At 44.0% G+C, this 16127-nt stretch overlaps 1 protein-coding gene across 5 annotated transcripts in view; it reads right to left on the bottom strand.

The window, feature by feature from the left end:
* The window catches only part of LOC124711163 (copper-transporting ATPase 1), a 524020-nt gene that overhangs the window by 273015 nt on the left and 234878 nt on the right, over positions 1 to 16127 (bottom strand). For all 5 annotated transcript variants that reach the window (XM_047241073.1, XM_047241077.1, XM_047241076.1 and 2 more), the window contains one exon: positions 12503 to 12713. In XM_047241073.1, coding sequence (XP_047097029.1) covers positions 12503 to 12713 — 211 coding nt within the window. The remainder of the gene's footprint in view (positions 1 to 12502; positions 12714 to 16127) is intronic.

Here is a 16127-nt window from a genome sequence, read left to right on the forward strand (position 1 = left end):
TCACCCGACTTAATTCGACTACATTCCATCATCCTCGTTTTGCTTTTGTTGATGTTCATCTTATATCCTCGTTTCAAGACACTGTCCATTCAGTTCAACTGCTCTTCCAAGTCCTTTGCTGTCTCTGACAGAATTACAATGTCAGCGGCGAACCTCAAAATTTTAATTTCTTCTCCATAGATTTTAATATCTACTCCGAATTTTTCTTTTCTTTCCTTTACTGCTTGCTCAATATACAGATTGAATAACATCGGGGAGAGGCTACAACCTTGTCTCACTCCCTTCCCAACCATTGCTTCCCTTCCATGTCCCTCGACTCTTATAACTGCCATCTGGTTTCTCTAGAAATTGTAAATAGCCTTTCGCTCCCTCTATTTTACCCCTGCCACCTACAGAATTTGAAAGAGTATTCCAGTCAACATTGTCAAAAGCTTTCTCTAAGTCTACAAATGCTAGGAACGTAGGTTTTCCTTTCCTTAATCTTTCTTCTAAGGTGAGTCGTAAAGTCAGTATTGCCTCACGTGTTCCAATATTTCTACGGAATCCAAACTGATCTTCCCCGAGGTCGGCTTCTACCAATTTTTCCATTCGTCAGTGAAGAATTCGCGTTAGTATTTTCCAACTGTGACTTATTAAACTGATAGTTCGGCAATTTTCACATCAGTCAACACCTGCTTTCTTTGGGATTGGAATTATTATATTCTTCTAGAAGTCTGAGGGTATTTCGCCTGTCTCATACATCTTGCTCACCAGATGGTAGAGTTTTTCAGGACTGGTCTCCCAAGGCCATCAGTAGTTCTAATGGAATGTTGTCTACTCCCGAGGCCTTGTTTCGACTCAGGTCTTTCAGTGCTCTGTCAGACTCTTCACGCAGTATCATATCTCCCATTTCATCTTCATCTACCTCCTCCTTCATTTCCATAATATTGTTCTCAAGAACATCGCCCTGGTATAAACCCTCTATATACTCTTTCCATCTATATGCCCTCGGGAAAAATCACGACTGTAGTTTCCCCTGGCTTTCAGCCGTTCGCAGTACCAGGACGGCAAGGCCGTTTTGGTTAGTGTTACAAGGCCAGATCAGTCAATCATCCAGACTGTTGCCCCTGCAACTACTGAAAAGGCTGCTGCCCTCTTCAGGAACCACACGTTTGTCTGGCCTCTCAACAGATACCCCTCCGTTGTGGTTGCACCTACGGTACGGCCATCTGTATCGCTGAGGCACGCAAGCCTCTACACCAACGGCAAGGTCCATAGTTCATGGAGGGAGGAATACCGATATATAGAAGCGATTTTTCCCCACGCTATATCAGTATCGAAATGGCAATATCGAGCGCGGTTGTTTTTATTTTATATTTTTTCGCAATTTTCGGTAAATACGTGAAATCCTTATTTTCAAATTGTAGTAAGACAATTTTACCATCATTGTTTGAAAGAGTCTTACTAGTTTTTGAGTTTTCACCACCTAAAATCATTCTCTTCGATTGTGCGAAGGAATTATAGGTGGGACAAAGAGGAAGTCCGATTGCACTAGGGGGTGGCGGTGCGAATGAAATAAGGAGCTATCCGATGTGGTGAAATAACACACCAGTCGCATTGGAAAAAAAAAATCAGTATTCTTCAAAAACAGTTGCTGAAAATGATGAACAAAAATGTAAATGACACGATTACTCATTCCTGTAGAAACTGCAACGTTTATCTTAACCACGCAATTTGACACTACAGCTGTTAGTTCGCTGGCGTTGGCAGAAATGAAAAAAAAAAAAAAAAAAAAAACAGGGTAGTCTTGTTCTGGACAAATCCGATTTGTGACGAAAACGAACGACGCACACTTTCTATTGTGCCACTTACATGCCGCTACCATTGTTAGCAAAGTGGTTATCGCCAAGCGTGAACGTGCGTTGCTTTCCTTTCGGTTCTTGCTCTAAGGGGGATAAGCAGGCAGCTAGCTTGTTGATGTACGGAATATCTAATAATAAACCAATACTGAAGTATACAGTTCTAAAACTGGCATTATATTTACAAGGTGCAGCTGCTAATTTTGTAGGCAGGTACCTCGATATTTTCTTATTCGATGTAACGATATACAAGTACCATTATCCGATATATCGAGGGCTGATGATATATTTTTAAGTATCGTTCCCGCGCCTGGGTTCCCGGGTTCGATTCCCGGCGGGGTCAGGGATTTTCCCTGCCTCGTGATGACTGGGTGTTGTGTTATGTCCTTAGGTTAGTTAGGTTTAAGTAGTTCTAAGTTCTAGGGGACTGATGACCATAGATGTTAAGTCCCATAGTGCTCAAAGCCATTTGAACCATTTTTTTAAGTATCGATTTGTCGGATACGCAATATTTTTAAAAATATTAACAGTAGCAGTCTCGGCACCACTCCAAGCAATTATTAGCGCTTCCGTATTCACGGCAGCCTACGTGTCCGCAGCTCTTAGTCTAGCGGCTGGCGTTGCTGCCTCTGGATCACGGGGTGTCGGGTTCGATTCCCAGCCGGGCTGGGCATTTTCTGTGCCCGAGGACTGGGTGCTTGTGTTGCCATCATTTTACCACCACCACCACCACCACCACTCGTGACAGTGGCTAGATTGGACTGTGTAAAAAAAATTGGACTGTGTAAAAACTGTGGCTTTGTACGGGCGCTGATGACCGCGCAGTTGAGCGAACGCCCCACAAACCAGACATCGTCGTCACGGCAGCCTATGTACGGGACAGTGAATCCTCAGTGCGGCTGCTGCTCGTCTCCGAACATGGTGCGGGACGCCACGACGGCATGTGCAGATGTGTAGCTGCGACGTGCAGAATGCGGCGACACCTCACTTTCGCAAATAGCGCGACATCGGGCCACTGTCACATCTGAATGCTGCCAAAATCTGGAAACTGCACGATCTGGCTGGACGACCAAGTCGAGATCCACAACGCAGCCCCTTCTCAACAACTGTCAGGTGCTGATAACGTTGTCTCACACGAGTACGAGGCATCTGCGTGGCCTGCACAGTGACCACTCACAATCTGATGCAGCTCATGTCCCCTTAGAGGACGTCCATTAATTATGTGAGCACTTTTCTTTAAAATTTGAACCCCACTTCCCCCCTTGGTTAGACGTGATGGAACTCCCCCTCCCCTCCCTCACGTGTTGGTTTAACAGTAGTCAGGTAAAAATTCGTAATTTTTTATTTCTTTTAAATATTGATTACAACACTTTAACAAAACTATGTTTCATTTAAAAAGTGCATTAAACTGACTACCACGACATTGTAAACATTATTTTAAACATGTCAGTTATGAGTACTATTCAGAATGACGCATATAGTGACAGAAGGGGAGAAAGAGTGCACAAGAGTAGTGCTAACCGTTCTGGCAGATCCCCAAAAAAATTGACCTTTTGTTCGCATATTATATACGTTAAATGTCACTGAACCTTACTTACCTTCCAGATGAAAGACAACATTTTCTGTGTCGTCCTCTAAACCACATGCGTACGTAGCCGTTTAGTCTCTTGTTTAGCATGATCGCTAAGAGAATTCTTGTTAATGACACTGGGATTAGTTTCCTACCACAAACGATTAACTTCTTGCTCGTACATGTGTTTCGACTTGTTGGTATTTCGCTAAAAGTACACATATGAAAATTTCGACATAAATTTAGGTTGAACACAACAACATCGGCTTTTTATGTACTGTAGAATATCGAGACACAGTGATTTCGACCGGCACAGCAGAGAAATGCTAGAGAATGAAATCTGACGCTTGTGCGGCACTTGTTTCAAATCGAGGAATCCCGGACAAGCATTGGCGTAAAGCATTCAATTCAGTTCAGAGACGTCATAACGATTAGTGGCCACTTTAATATTGTCAATGCTCGGGATTAATTACATAAAAAATGTTATCCGTTTTAATAATGTATATTCCTCGTATTAAAAAGCTGACGTGAGATTTCCATCGCCCCTCTCCCTCTTTAAATGAGATTTGCTGAGGTTCTTCCGGATCTCTCCCCCTCCATTTTGAGCTCACGTAGTTTGTGGACGTCCTCTTACATACCCTACGACGCCTGTTAACACTTAACACCAACAACAGTAACGCAGTATGGTGGGCGTTCTCTCACAAGGAATTACGATTCTCACCACTTGAATCCCTACCGATAGTGTGTACGATGTAGGATTTCCAGGTTTCCAAACTAAAAATATGGGAGATTTCGGAAATGATAGCCAAAATTGTCCCACGGTGGCATTATCGCCATGTTTTAGCTTCAGGAGGGCGCTATAAACAACTGTACACAAAAGTCTACTCAAATAATGACTGTTTCCCGCTGTTGTAGCATAAATTATGCTTCACACAGTGGTACACATCAATTACTTCAGCGGCCGCGATTGTCAGTGGATGGTGATGTGCTGCCGGTATTTAAAAATTTGGGATACTACCGGTTCTCTTTACATCTCGTTCTTTGATTTTGTGTACTACAAAAGTTCACGACTTGATCTTAATAATTTATTTTAACTTACAGTCTTTCATAAATGCTTTGACTTTGTTAATATAGACAGGCCCAGGCCTAGGATCTATCTCACAAATTTAATGCAATTGTCGCATTCTATCAGTCTACCAACATGATAAATTATTTCTTTACCTTTCACCGATCTCCTGCCCCTCCATTTACTACTCTGTACTCCCTTCTGCACAAAGAACGAAAAGCTTTAGCTTGCTATTTTTTTACAGACACCACCCAAACAAAAAGATTTTCCAGTGGGGCAGATACATGCACATATAGTGAGCATTCCCCTTCGGTGGTTTATCTGAGTGGGCCTCGTCGTTCCTTTCCCTACCCACAATTATTTAGTTGTACCAACTACAATACAAACTGCACACTGAAATGTGATCTGTACGCTAACACAGCACAAGACGGAAGTTTCGCCACGGAAGCTTCAAGCTTGCCGACACGGAAGAGGATATTCGCAGACGATAAACTGGAAATGTCGATTGTTGATATGGGAACGATAATCTTTGAATGATACAGAAATGTTAGAATAAATAAATACAGCATTATGAATGAGCAAGGAAAACATTGTCAAATACGTCAAGTACATGAGCCGGCTAAAATACGGGAGACTTGCAGAACCCCAGTACCATGTCTTCTGCGTCCTACACTTATTTTGTCAGGCAGCGTAAAATAACAGACGACTCGTACAAAAACTTGGAGTTATCACTGGTGTCCCGTGTTGTGTTCTTGAAGTTGCCATTATTAGTAAGCGGAATTACGATACTGTACGGACAGTGGGGCTACTGCTTAAGCTAACTAGAATCATCAAATGCGAACTGACTTACACCTTACTCAAAAACACGTTAACGGACAGAAAATCAAGGTTTTACTGCATAACATGAACAGCAGGAGTACGGTTCTGAAGAATGGTCTGCCACAGGGTTCGGCACTTAGCACCCATTCTTTTCAATCTATACATCGCCGACATGCTGTAAGGCGGCGGCGGTCTGCTACAGTTCTTTTTCCTCACATTTTATCCTATTTGCACACTGAATTTGCATTTGCATACGAGACACTCTTGCAATATTTACCTTCCTATTCAGTTTTATTTGTCAACTTTCCTCCCGTATTGCGTGTTACATGAGTGGCTAGGTGCTAGCATCTACATAACAGGTAACCCACGCCTCTGTACCTTATCTAACATTTCATTCTAGTAGTTTTTTTCCATTTAATGCAACTGCTCCTGGTCAAGGGAACTGCTTTCCGCTGGGGCGGAAACAAGAGGAACCTTTGCACGTCATTACAGCGCAGGGTCTCACGCTAATGGGCCACATGGAGAGTCGGACGAACCTGTTCGGGGATTACCCCGACAGCTCAGCTCCCGCGGACAATGAGCGGCGGAACATAAGACTGGTGTCCTCAATAACGGAACGGGAAACCATTGGTGGAAGGGGGCGAGAACTCTGATTTGTAAATAAACTGCGGGAGGAGTCCTCGGCTGTCCACTTGCCAATATCCTGCTGTGTGTGGTGTCCAGACACGATTCCTCAGGCAATATATACATACAGCCACTTGTGGGCTGCAAGTTTCCAAACTGCCTTTCTCGTGGGTACGATGTGTGAAGCCCAACAAAATTTCCAGAATTTCCAAGAGCTAGGGAACGGATTTCCAGATCCCTGATCGAAAGAGTTGTTAAGCCGTCTGTGGGACTGGCTGGAAAAGACTGTGAGCTCTGACTTGCCGAGGTCTGAAGGAAGGCTACACATATTGAGAGGGTTTTTTTCGTAATGGTATTAGCTTTCGTGTCGGTATTCTGATTCTAACTTCTACTGGGTGAGGCCACTCTAGACTCTGCGCTACTGCGTGTTTTTCCTGACTTCCGCCCTCTGCCACGTCTTCGAAGTTTCAAATGTTCAAATGTGTGTGAAATCTTATGGGACTTAACTGCTAAGGTCATCAGTCCATAAGCTTACACACTACTTAACCTAAATCATCCTAACGACAAACACACACACCCATGCCCGAGGGAGGACTCGAACCTCCGCCGGGACCAGCCGCACAGTCTATGACTGTAGCGCCCTAGACCGCTACGCGAATCCCGCGCGGCATTTCTTAGTCCTCCTAACTTGTTCCAAGCGCTTGACGCATTTGCATGCAAGTTTTTCTGCAATTTATTTCTTACTTCAAAGGAGATTTTTTTTTTTTTTTTTACAACTCATGTTTCGTTTCGTTATGGGGTTACGTCAATGGAACTCACCAGCTTAGTGACGTTTCCTTCTGATCTCTCCCTTTATTCACTGATCTGTTGTGTGTTCTGTTGGAATTCTTGCCTAATAAGTGTAATTTTGAAGTTTTGCAATCACAGTTAAAAAACGCAATTCGCGTCCTTTATATGTCTGGGCACCATCTCAACCGTTAATTTTCCGACATAATCCTGGTGGCGACCCTAACAACCATTCATTCTCTTATCACTGTTTTATTTTCATTATGTAAATTCATTCTCGACTTGTTTCATAACTTCGATGTTTATATGTCTTGAGTAACTTTTATGCATTGTTTGAATAAATATTATTTTAGCAGATCAAACTATCATTCAGCACCCATTAAAGTAAATTATCCGATTGAACTGCCCACGTCCTGCAATCATAAACAACAGGCGAGGCCCCTGATGATTTCAGGAACTTAGCAAGTAAACCTTTCCGACATTCGCGGCAGTTCATTTTTCAAGTAGCCCTATTAGCTTCATCGGCGTAATCTATCATTTTGTATGATCTGGAGTGATAGACTCGCCATCCGTTAATCTGCATACCCACGGAGCGCCTGATGTGCACGAGGTCGTGTTCACAGCACACCCGTCTTCTGGTCATGACAGACACAATATCACGGAAAATTGCGTACGCGAACGACTTGACCATCGCCTATTAAAGTAAAAATTTTAACGACCTCGACAAAATGCTGAATGCAGACTTGGAAGTGCTGACGAATTACTACTCACTACTCCAAGTGGCATCTACAACTAAACCGTAACGAAACGACCAGTACTATAAAGCACCTGAAGAATATGGACACAAATAGAAAATTGCAACTATCGATGAATGGCCAACGTATGTGGCATGAGAATAAGCCTAAATACTTGAGAGTGAAATTACTTCGCAGTCTAACCCACGCCTAGAAGACACAAAACAGAAACTGAAATCCCGTAATGCCATCCTGTCGAAACTATCTAGAACGACATGGGGTTGTGCTGTGAGCACAATAAGGACTTCAGCATTAGCCCTTGTGTGGCTGAATACTCTTCGACAGTCTGAATGAAAAGTGCACATGTAACTAAAGTGGACGTTCAACTAAAAGAGAGAATGCAGATCATCTCTGGAACACTCAGGGGCACCCCGTGTACCCGGCTCCTCGTCCTAGCAAACATAGAGTCCCCTGATATTACGCAGTCACAGTTTTTCATAAGATCATAGAGAAAAATCCTTCATAGAACTCCCCACGTGCAGCTCGCTGTGGCCGAGCGGTTCAAGGCGCTTCAGTCTGGAACCGCGCGATCGCTACTGTCGCAGGTTCGAATCCTGCCTCGGGCATGGATGTGAGTGATGTCCTTAAGTTAGTTAGGTTTAAGTAGTTCTAAGTTCTAGGGGACTGGTGACCTCAGATGTTAAGTACCATAGTGCTCAGAGCCATTTTTGAACTCCCTACGCACCAAGACCTAGCACGTATAAACAGACATCATGTCACGTTTATGGAAAACTAACGAAGAACAGCAAGGAAACCGATTTAAGTTCCTGAGGAAATTGTGGACAACCCTGAACCGTGTCAGGACGAGCGTTGGGAGATTTAAGCAACTACTCAGCTTATTGTGCCTCTCGTGAAGTCCTGAATGTGAGTACGCGAAATTCAATCAATAGCCCATACACGGACTCAACAAGAGGTTGTAAGTCCCCTGCAGAAGGGCATGGCTGTGACGGTGATCCGGAGGATGTACACAAACTCTCCGACTCAGCCACAGATGGCTCAGGAATATATATAATACTGCATGATATTATAAGAACATACACAGATATGACAAAAGTCACGGGCTACCTCCAAATATCGTGTCGGACCACATTTTGCTTGGCGTAACTGGACGTGGCGTGGGCTCACAAGTCGTTGGAAGTCCTCTGCAGCTACACTGAGCCATGTTGCCTCAATAGCCGTCCATGCTTGCCGAATTGTGGCCGGTGCAGGATTTTGTGCACGAACTGACCTCCGGATTACGTCCCATAAATTTTCGACGGGATTGATAGCGGGTGATCTGGGGCACCAAATCATTCACCCGAATAGGACAGAATGTTCTTCAAACCAATCACGATCAGCTATCGCCCAGTGACATGGCGCATTGTCATCCATAAAAATTCCGTCGTCGTTTGGCTGCAAATCGTCTCCAAGTTGCCGAACACAGCCATTTCCAGTCAACGATGAGTTCAGTTGGACCAGAGGACCCAGTCCATTCCACGTCATCACAGCCCACGCCATTATGGAGGCACTACCAGCTTGCACAGCGCCCTTGTTGACAGCTTGGGCCCATGCCTTCGTGTGGTTTGCGCTACACCCGAATCCTGCCTTCAGCCCTGAAACTGAGACTCATCTGATCAGGCCACGGTCTTCCTGTCGTTTAGGTTCCAACCGATATGGTCGCGAGCGCAGGACAGGCACTGCAAGTGATGTTTTGTTGTTGGGAAAGGCAATCGCATCGGTCGCCTGCTGGTACAGCCCAAAAATGTCACATTTAGCCGCACTGTCCAAACGGATAGTACGTCGTACGTCCACCATAGAGTTCAGTGGTTATTTCACGCAGTGTTGCTTGTCTGTTAGCACTGACAACTCCACGCAAACGCCGCTGCTCTCGGTCGTTTAGTGAAGACCGTTGGGCACAAAGTTGCCCTTGGCAAGAGGAAACGCCAGAAGTTTGGTATTCTTGGTACTGGTACTGACAGTGTGAATCTCGGAATTTTCGCAATGTAAGGTCCCTTGCGTCTAGCTCCAACTAGCATTCTGTGTTCGAAGTCTTAATTGCTGTAGTGCGGCTATAATCACGTCGGAAACGTTTTCAAACGAATCACCTGAGTACAAATGATAATTCCGCCAATACAATGTCCATTTATATCTTGAAAATCTCGCCATTGCATCTTTCGGCTCATGGTACAGCAACGTCCTGAGAGAGGTTCAAGAAAGAGATTCTCGTCTGGAAAATGGTTTTTTATTTATTTAATTTGTGACGCGTTTCACTGTCACAGGAGCATCAACAGGTATCTGGGGGAAAAACAAGTTTCCTCAGCGCAAATTTATGAGCCAGAAATCAGCTATAAATCTACATTGTCAGTTAAACCACGACCTGAGTTGTGTAAACAGCGTAACCAAAGACTAACTCACGGGGTAAAAGCACTCCAGGACCACAGGCAAGTGTACACAAGATCCAGCAATTACCAAAAATGGCGCGTCACCCACCGGGTAAAAATACTCTAGGACTACTGGCAACAGTATAGAACGTAGCACAATCACCAAAAACGGACGCTGTCCAATAAAACACACAGGGCACATCCACCTACGGAAATAAGAGTATGTCTCAATGCGAGTTTGGAGAAAGAGGAAGAAATATTGAGGGTTAAGAGACCTTGGCTCAGAGAGCATGAGAGTAATTTAAGAATAAAATAGTACAAAAGTCACATGTTACCTGTGTTACGAGTATTCACTCGTAACAAAACGCAGGGCATGTTTACAACATAGGTCACGGGTATAAAGCGTCCTTATGGCAAGCGTTTACGGCTTCTACAACACAACTATGAATCAGAGTGATCGGCACTGTAGTAGGTGGCGCCGCCAGACGGGAAAGCAGAGGATGTGTTTACAGAGTAACGGAATACTTAGACCCATTATATAAAATAAAAACAAGGAAATACAACTAAAGCATATCAGTGTATAGACCAAAGCCACGTGTTGCTAGACATTTCATTAAAAAGTAACATCATAGCCTCAAAGTTGTCCTGGTTATGAAAGGTCAGTTGTTCGTTGAGCAGGCCTGTGCTCTTAAAACAGACCTTTCGAAATTTCAGATTCATCGAGGACGTTACCTTCTTAGCTTTTTGTGCAACATGCAAAATATCAAGATCATGTTTGGTGCGCGTTGACTAGAGGTTTTCAAATGTTGCGCGAAGGGAGGATATTTTTAAGGTTGGCATTTTTTGTTAAAAAAAGATGCTCATTGAAACAGGATATAAAGGACGTTTCCGTTTGGCAGATATAGTGTGTGCCACAATCAAGACATTTAATTTTATATACTCCCGATATCGAGAAGGGGAAAGGCTTAGGTTCCTCATTGTGAGGAAGCAGGAACTGTGTTCCCACATTTCTGGAGAACGCAACTTGTACCTCAGGGTTCCTAAACAGTTTGACCAAGTCATAACAAAATGGGTCCAAAAAGCAGATAGGTAAACGCACATCAGCGCCAACCGTTTGTGGCTCAACTTTTTGCCTTGACCTCCACTTGTTGTGGTATTCGCTGAATAAACGAGAGACCAAAGGTGCACTAAAAACATTTTCATGTGCTACATACGAGAGGTTGCTAATTTCTTTTTCAATAGATTCCACGGAGAGCCGGACGGTGTGGCAGCGGTTCTAGGCGCTACAGTCTCGAACCGCGTGACCGCTACGGTCGCAGGTTCGAATCCTGCCTCGGGCATGGATGTGTGTGCTGTCCTTAGATTAGTTAGGTTTAAGTAGTTCTAAGTTCTAGAGGACTGATGACCACCGATGTTGAGTCATATAGTGCTTAGAGCCATTTGAACCATTTGAATTACACGGCGAATGGAACTTCAAACATTCGAGCAATCGCCGACCTTAAAAAGCTTACCTTATACTACCACAGGTAGGGTGGGCTGATGTAGCGTCACAAAGAGAAAAAAGTGGCCCAACTAAAACATTCATATTTCTTTACGTACTACACGGATATGTAATAAAAAATGGGGGTTCCTATTTAAAAAAACGTAGCTGATATCCGTTTGACCAATGGCAGGGCCATCTAGCGGGCCAACCATAGCGCCATCTGGTTTCCCCCTTCAAGCTAGACAAGTTTCGTTCTTTGTAGTATTTTCGTTTGACGCTTATTTCGTGAGATATTTGGCCCGGTCACGAGCAATGGACCACCCTGTATATACATATGGGTTATGGTTTCAGCGAGAGGTAGTTGCTAGATTTTGATTGGAGAGAGAGAGAGAGAGAGAGAGAGAGAGAGAGAGAGAGAGAGAGAGAGAGAGAGAGAGAGAGAGAGAAACATTTGATATATGATACATAAAGTCTTTGCGAATCGTTAGATTTGCATCGAGTCAGTTATATGTATATACCTTCATGATCATTGAAATGAACTGCAGTCATATTTATTATTTGGTATAATACCTTTTGGATACGTAGAAGATCTCCAGTATTTGGACACTTTTCCCTAGTGGTGCCACGATGTTATTTGTTGTGTCGCACTCTTTCACATGGTAGAACACTGTTGATGCACTGACCACTTTTTACACGAACACACACTGTTAAACACGCACTTTGGGAGCGTTGGAGGGTGGGAGGATGTCTGCTCGGGACCCCGTGGTCTAGAGGCAGCAACGCTAGCCACTACCCCACGAGCTGCGGACTTATCTGCTGCTGTTACTATAATAGCTTCTTCCAGTGTACGCTATTCTACCGTCGTCTGTATATGTGCAAATCACTATCCCATGACTTTTGTCGCTCAGTGTATGTAAAGATCATCACAACTCAGTACAGAGTTATCAAAATATTTTAGTTAGTACACTATGCGATTAATGGCTTTGTAAATCCCGAACAAGTAAATAAGTAAGAACCAGGAAGATGATGGGGGGGGGGGGGGGGGGGGGGGAGAGGAAGGAAATGTACAGTAAGAACGACGACGACGGAGAAAAAGACGATGATGATGATGATGATGATGATGATGATGATGATATGGGAGATGAGAGAGAGTGTGTCCTACCTGCGCTGAGATGACGCCCGGCAGCTGCGCGAGGCGGCCCTGCACGGTGCGCACACACGACTGGCACGTCATGCCCTCCACTCGCAGCCGCACCACCGACTGGACCGCAGCTGCAGCTGTAGTTGTAGTTGTAGCTGTAGCAGCAGGAGAAGCCGCTGGGGCCTTCGGCTCCGCCTCCAGCGGCTCGAAGCCCAGGTTGTCCATCGCCACGCTGCAACAGAAAGTGCAGCGTCCACCATTAAGACCCCGTACACGATCACGCATTTCGTCAAACTTTACTATTCTTGCCAAATATTTGACCGTGTACGGTGCTGTTTGATGTGTGTGTCAAGCACAGATCACGTCTGACGTGTTTGAGAGAAATTTTGATTGACACAAAGTTGACAAAATGGAGGATATTGTTTGCGTTGACATTTCGCCGCATACGGTTTTTGAAAGATTGTTTTATTACGATTTATCTCACGGCATCGTGAGTTTCCACTACTAACAGGGGAACCTCCCCATCGCACTCCCGTCACATTTAGTTATAAGTTGGCACAGTGGATAGGCCTTGAAAAACTGAACACAGATCAATAGAGAAAACAGGAAGAAGCTGTGTGGAACTATGAAAAAAATAAGCAAAATATACAAACTGAGTAGTTCATGCGCAAGATAGACAACAACAAGGATGGTGTGAGCTCAGGAGCGCCGTGGCCCCGTGGTTAGCACGAGCAGCTGCGGAACGAGAGGTCCTTGGTTCAAGTCTTCCCTCGAGTGAAAAAAATTACTTTTTTTATTTTCGCAAAGTTATGATCTGTCCGTTCGTTCATTGACGTCTCTGTTCACTGCAATAAGTTTAGTGTCTGTGTTTTGCGACCGCACCGCAAAACCGTGCGATTAGTAGACGAAAGGACGCGGGCGACGGCATGTGCGCCACGTGACAGGAATATGTGGTCGACCCACCTAACTTGTACACTTGGCGAATGGGTAGAAAGATTCTTCTACATTGCCCGATTTAGGTATTCTTGTGGATGTGATAATCACTCCCAAAAAAGTGATGAAAACATAAGAGTGTCACATAAACTGCAACAAATGAATACAACAGTTTCACAGTCGCACAGTTTTCCCTGTGCTCTGTCAAAACATATGTTTTTAACGTTTTCAATTTTTTCCGTGCGTAGACCGTCAAATCCTGCATATGTCCAAGCAAATCTGAACATGTCCCGGAATTTTGGAGAGCGAAGTTGATTATATGTGAGTGCCTGAACTTTGATAGTTGTCTGAAAATAAAAAATTAAACTTTTCACTCGAGAGAAGACTCACGCTAACCGCAGGACCACGGCGCTCCTGAGCTCATATTATACATGTTGTTGCTTATGTTGCGCATGGACTATTCAGTTTGTATATTTTGCTTATTTTTTCATTTTTTTTATAGTTTCACACAACTTCTTTCTGTTTTCTCGATTGATCTGTGTTCAGTTTTTCAAGGCTTATCCACTGTGCCAACTTATAACTAAATCTGAGGGGGGGGGGGGGGGTGCGATGGGGAGGTTCCCTTGTAAGAAGACTGCAATCAAGCATAAAAATAAAACAGCGCTGACAGTTATCAAAATGGTAGAGGTACCACATCTTTCCCAGCCACATATTAAGTATGAAGAGGTTACGAACAAAATATTTAAAATATACAGTGACATGCGAGCTGAGAGCAATGAAACAAAAGAAATCGAAGTTCTCCGGTTCTTCAACGGACGATGTGGATTATATGTTCCCACGTTGGGATATTTTAAATATTCGCCTGGTTAAGTCTTCCTTTTCCAATATGAGGGTGAAGTAACGCTAAACAAGTTATTAAACGTTTGACTGTCCTTCCGCAGAAAGTTGAAGTGATCATCAGGTTCTGAGCAAAACATTTTCATTAACACGTATCCCGTTGCATATTTCTCATTTTAAACTATTCCCTGAAGCAGAGTATTGCTTTCTGCTTGTTGTTTAAACACAGTGCCAAAGTCAGGACTGCTTTTGTCTGCATTTGTGCCGGTACTCACTACGCTCAAAATACACACGAAGGCGAATAGCGTCTTATTCAAAGTGATGTTAAATTGGCAAACACTGTTTGAACTTGTACGGAATTGCATGACAAATCCCCCTTTACGGGGGCCTTAACAGTCACTGCTCACGGGGCGTCAAAACGTACGTGGGCGAGCAGCTGGTGGCGGCACAGCGTGGAATTCCACGTTCCAGAGCGACGAGGAGCTGAAGAGTGCGCCGTGTCAGACGTTTTTGCCTCGTGGAGAGGAACGTGGCCAGTGGCGTGCGACATCGTTTTCATGTCGCAAGCAGAACTTAGGAGACGCCATATTGCATGGAGTGAAGCTCTATTTGGTGGATTTTGTTGTTGTAGAGTATGTGATAAATAATGTTAGGAAATTCCTGGTAAAAACTTCTAAGACTTGTAGTGGGGAATGAGTACATGTATTTTGAATAGGAGTCCATGTCTAGAAACGCCATCAAACGACGCATGGGGACATCGAAGTTATAGGTTCCGCCACCTGTAAATGGATGTATACGCAGGGTAATTCCCTCATGATGGCGCATACTTTCAGAGATGATAGACAAAGATAAATGTATCAATTTGAGGTGAGGGTTCCTGTATCGAATAAGAACGAGTCGAAAGTTATATGGAAAAACCATTTTCATACCTGTGACAGTGAAATACATATACCGGTACGCTGTTGCTAAGATTGCAGCGTAGATAAGTTTTAAAGGTGGTAGAGTGGGCGGAAACATGAAATAATGTGCAGTAAACATGGTGTCTACTACGCGTACCTTAAGAGCCATGATCAGCTGTTCAATAGAGAAGACGTGTTTCACAGCAGTGGAGATGAACAAATGCTCATAGCTCTTAAGGTATGCGTTTTAGAGCCTATTTTAATGGTTCAAATGGCTCTGAGCACTATGGGGCTTAACTTCTAAGGTCATCAGTCCCCTAGAACTTAGAACTACTTAAACGTAACTAACCTAAGGACATCATCACACACATCCATGCCCGAGGCAGGATTCGAACCTGCGACGTAGCGGTCGCGCGGTTCCAGACTGTAGCGACTAGAACCGCTCGGCCACCCCGGCCGGCAATTCCTTTTTTTTTTTTTTTTTGCTGCACATTTTTTCCTTGTTGTGGTACATACTAGCACGTGTGAAAGTTTCCTGGCCTTCAATCTTACCTACATCGGTACCGGTACCCGTTTTCCACTATTGGACGCGTCAGAATGGTTTTCGTTTATAGCTTTCGACTCGTACGTTTCCGTTACCTCAAATTGATACATGTATCTTTGTCGATCATCTTAGAAATTTTGTATCGTCATCACAGACTCACCCTATATACAGCCGCGGACGTCCATAACTTTGACGCTCTGTGACGTCGTTGGATGGAGTCTCCGGATACGGGTTCCTATTCAAAATATTACGTATTCACTCCCCTTTACTACTCCTAGAAGCTTGGAATGGGAATTTCCGAACGCCCTGTAATCTGTTTCAGTGTATACTACATTCAGGACCTCCAAAAACCTGCCGTTTTAGGTCCGATTATCTCTATATATGAAGACGATGTCTTGATCGTCTCACTCATTCTGATGGCTACAGCTAAAAA

The sequence above is a fragment of the Schistocerca piceifrons genome, chromosome 8, assembly GCF_021461385.2.
Source record: "Schistocerca piceifrons isolate TAMUIC-IGC-003096 chromosome 8, iqSchPice1.1, whole genome shotgun sequence".
In the NCBI taxonomy this organism is placed as follows: domain Eukaryota; kingdom Metazoa; phylum Arthropoda; class Insecta; order Orthoptera; family Acrididae; genus Schistocerca; species Schistocerca piceifrons.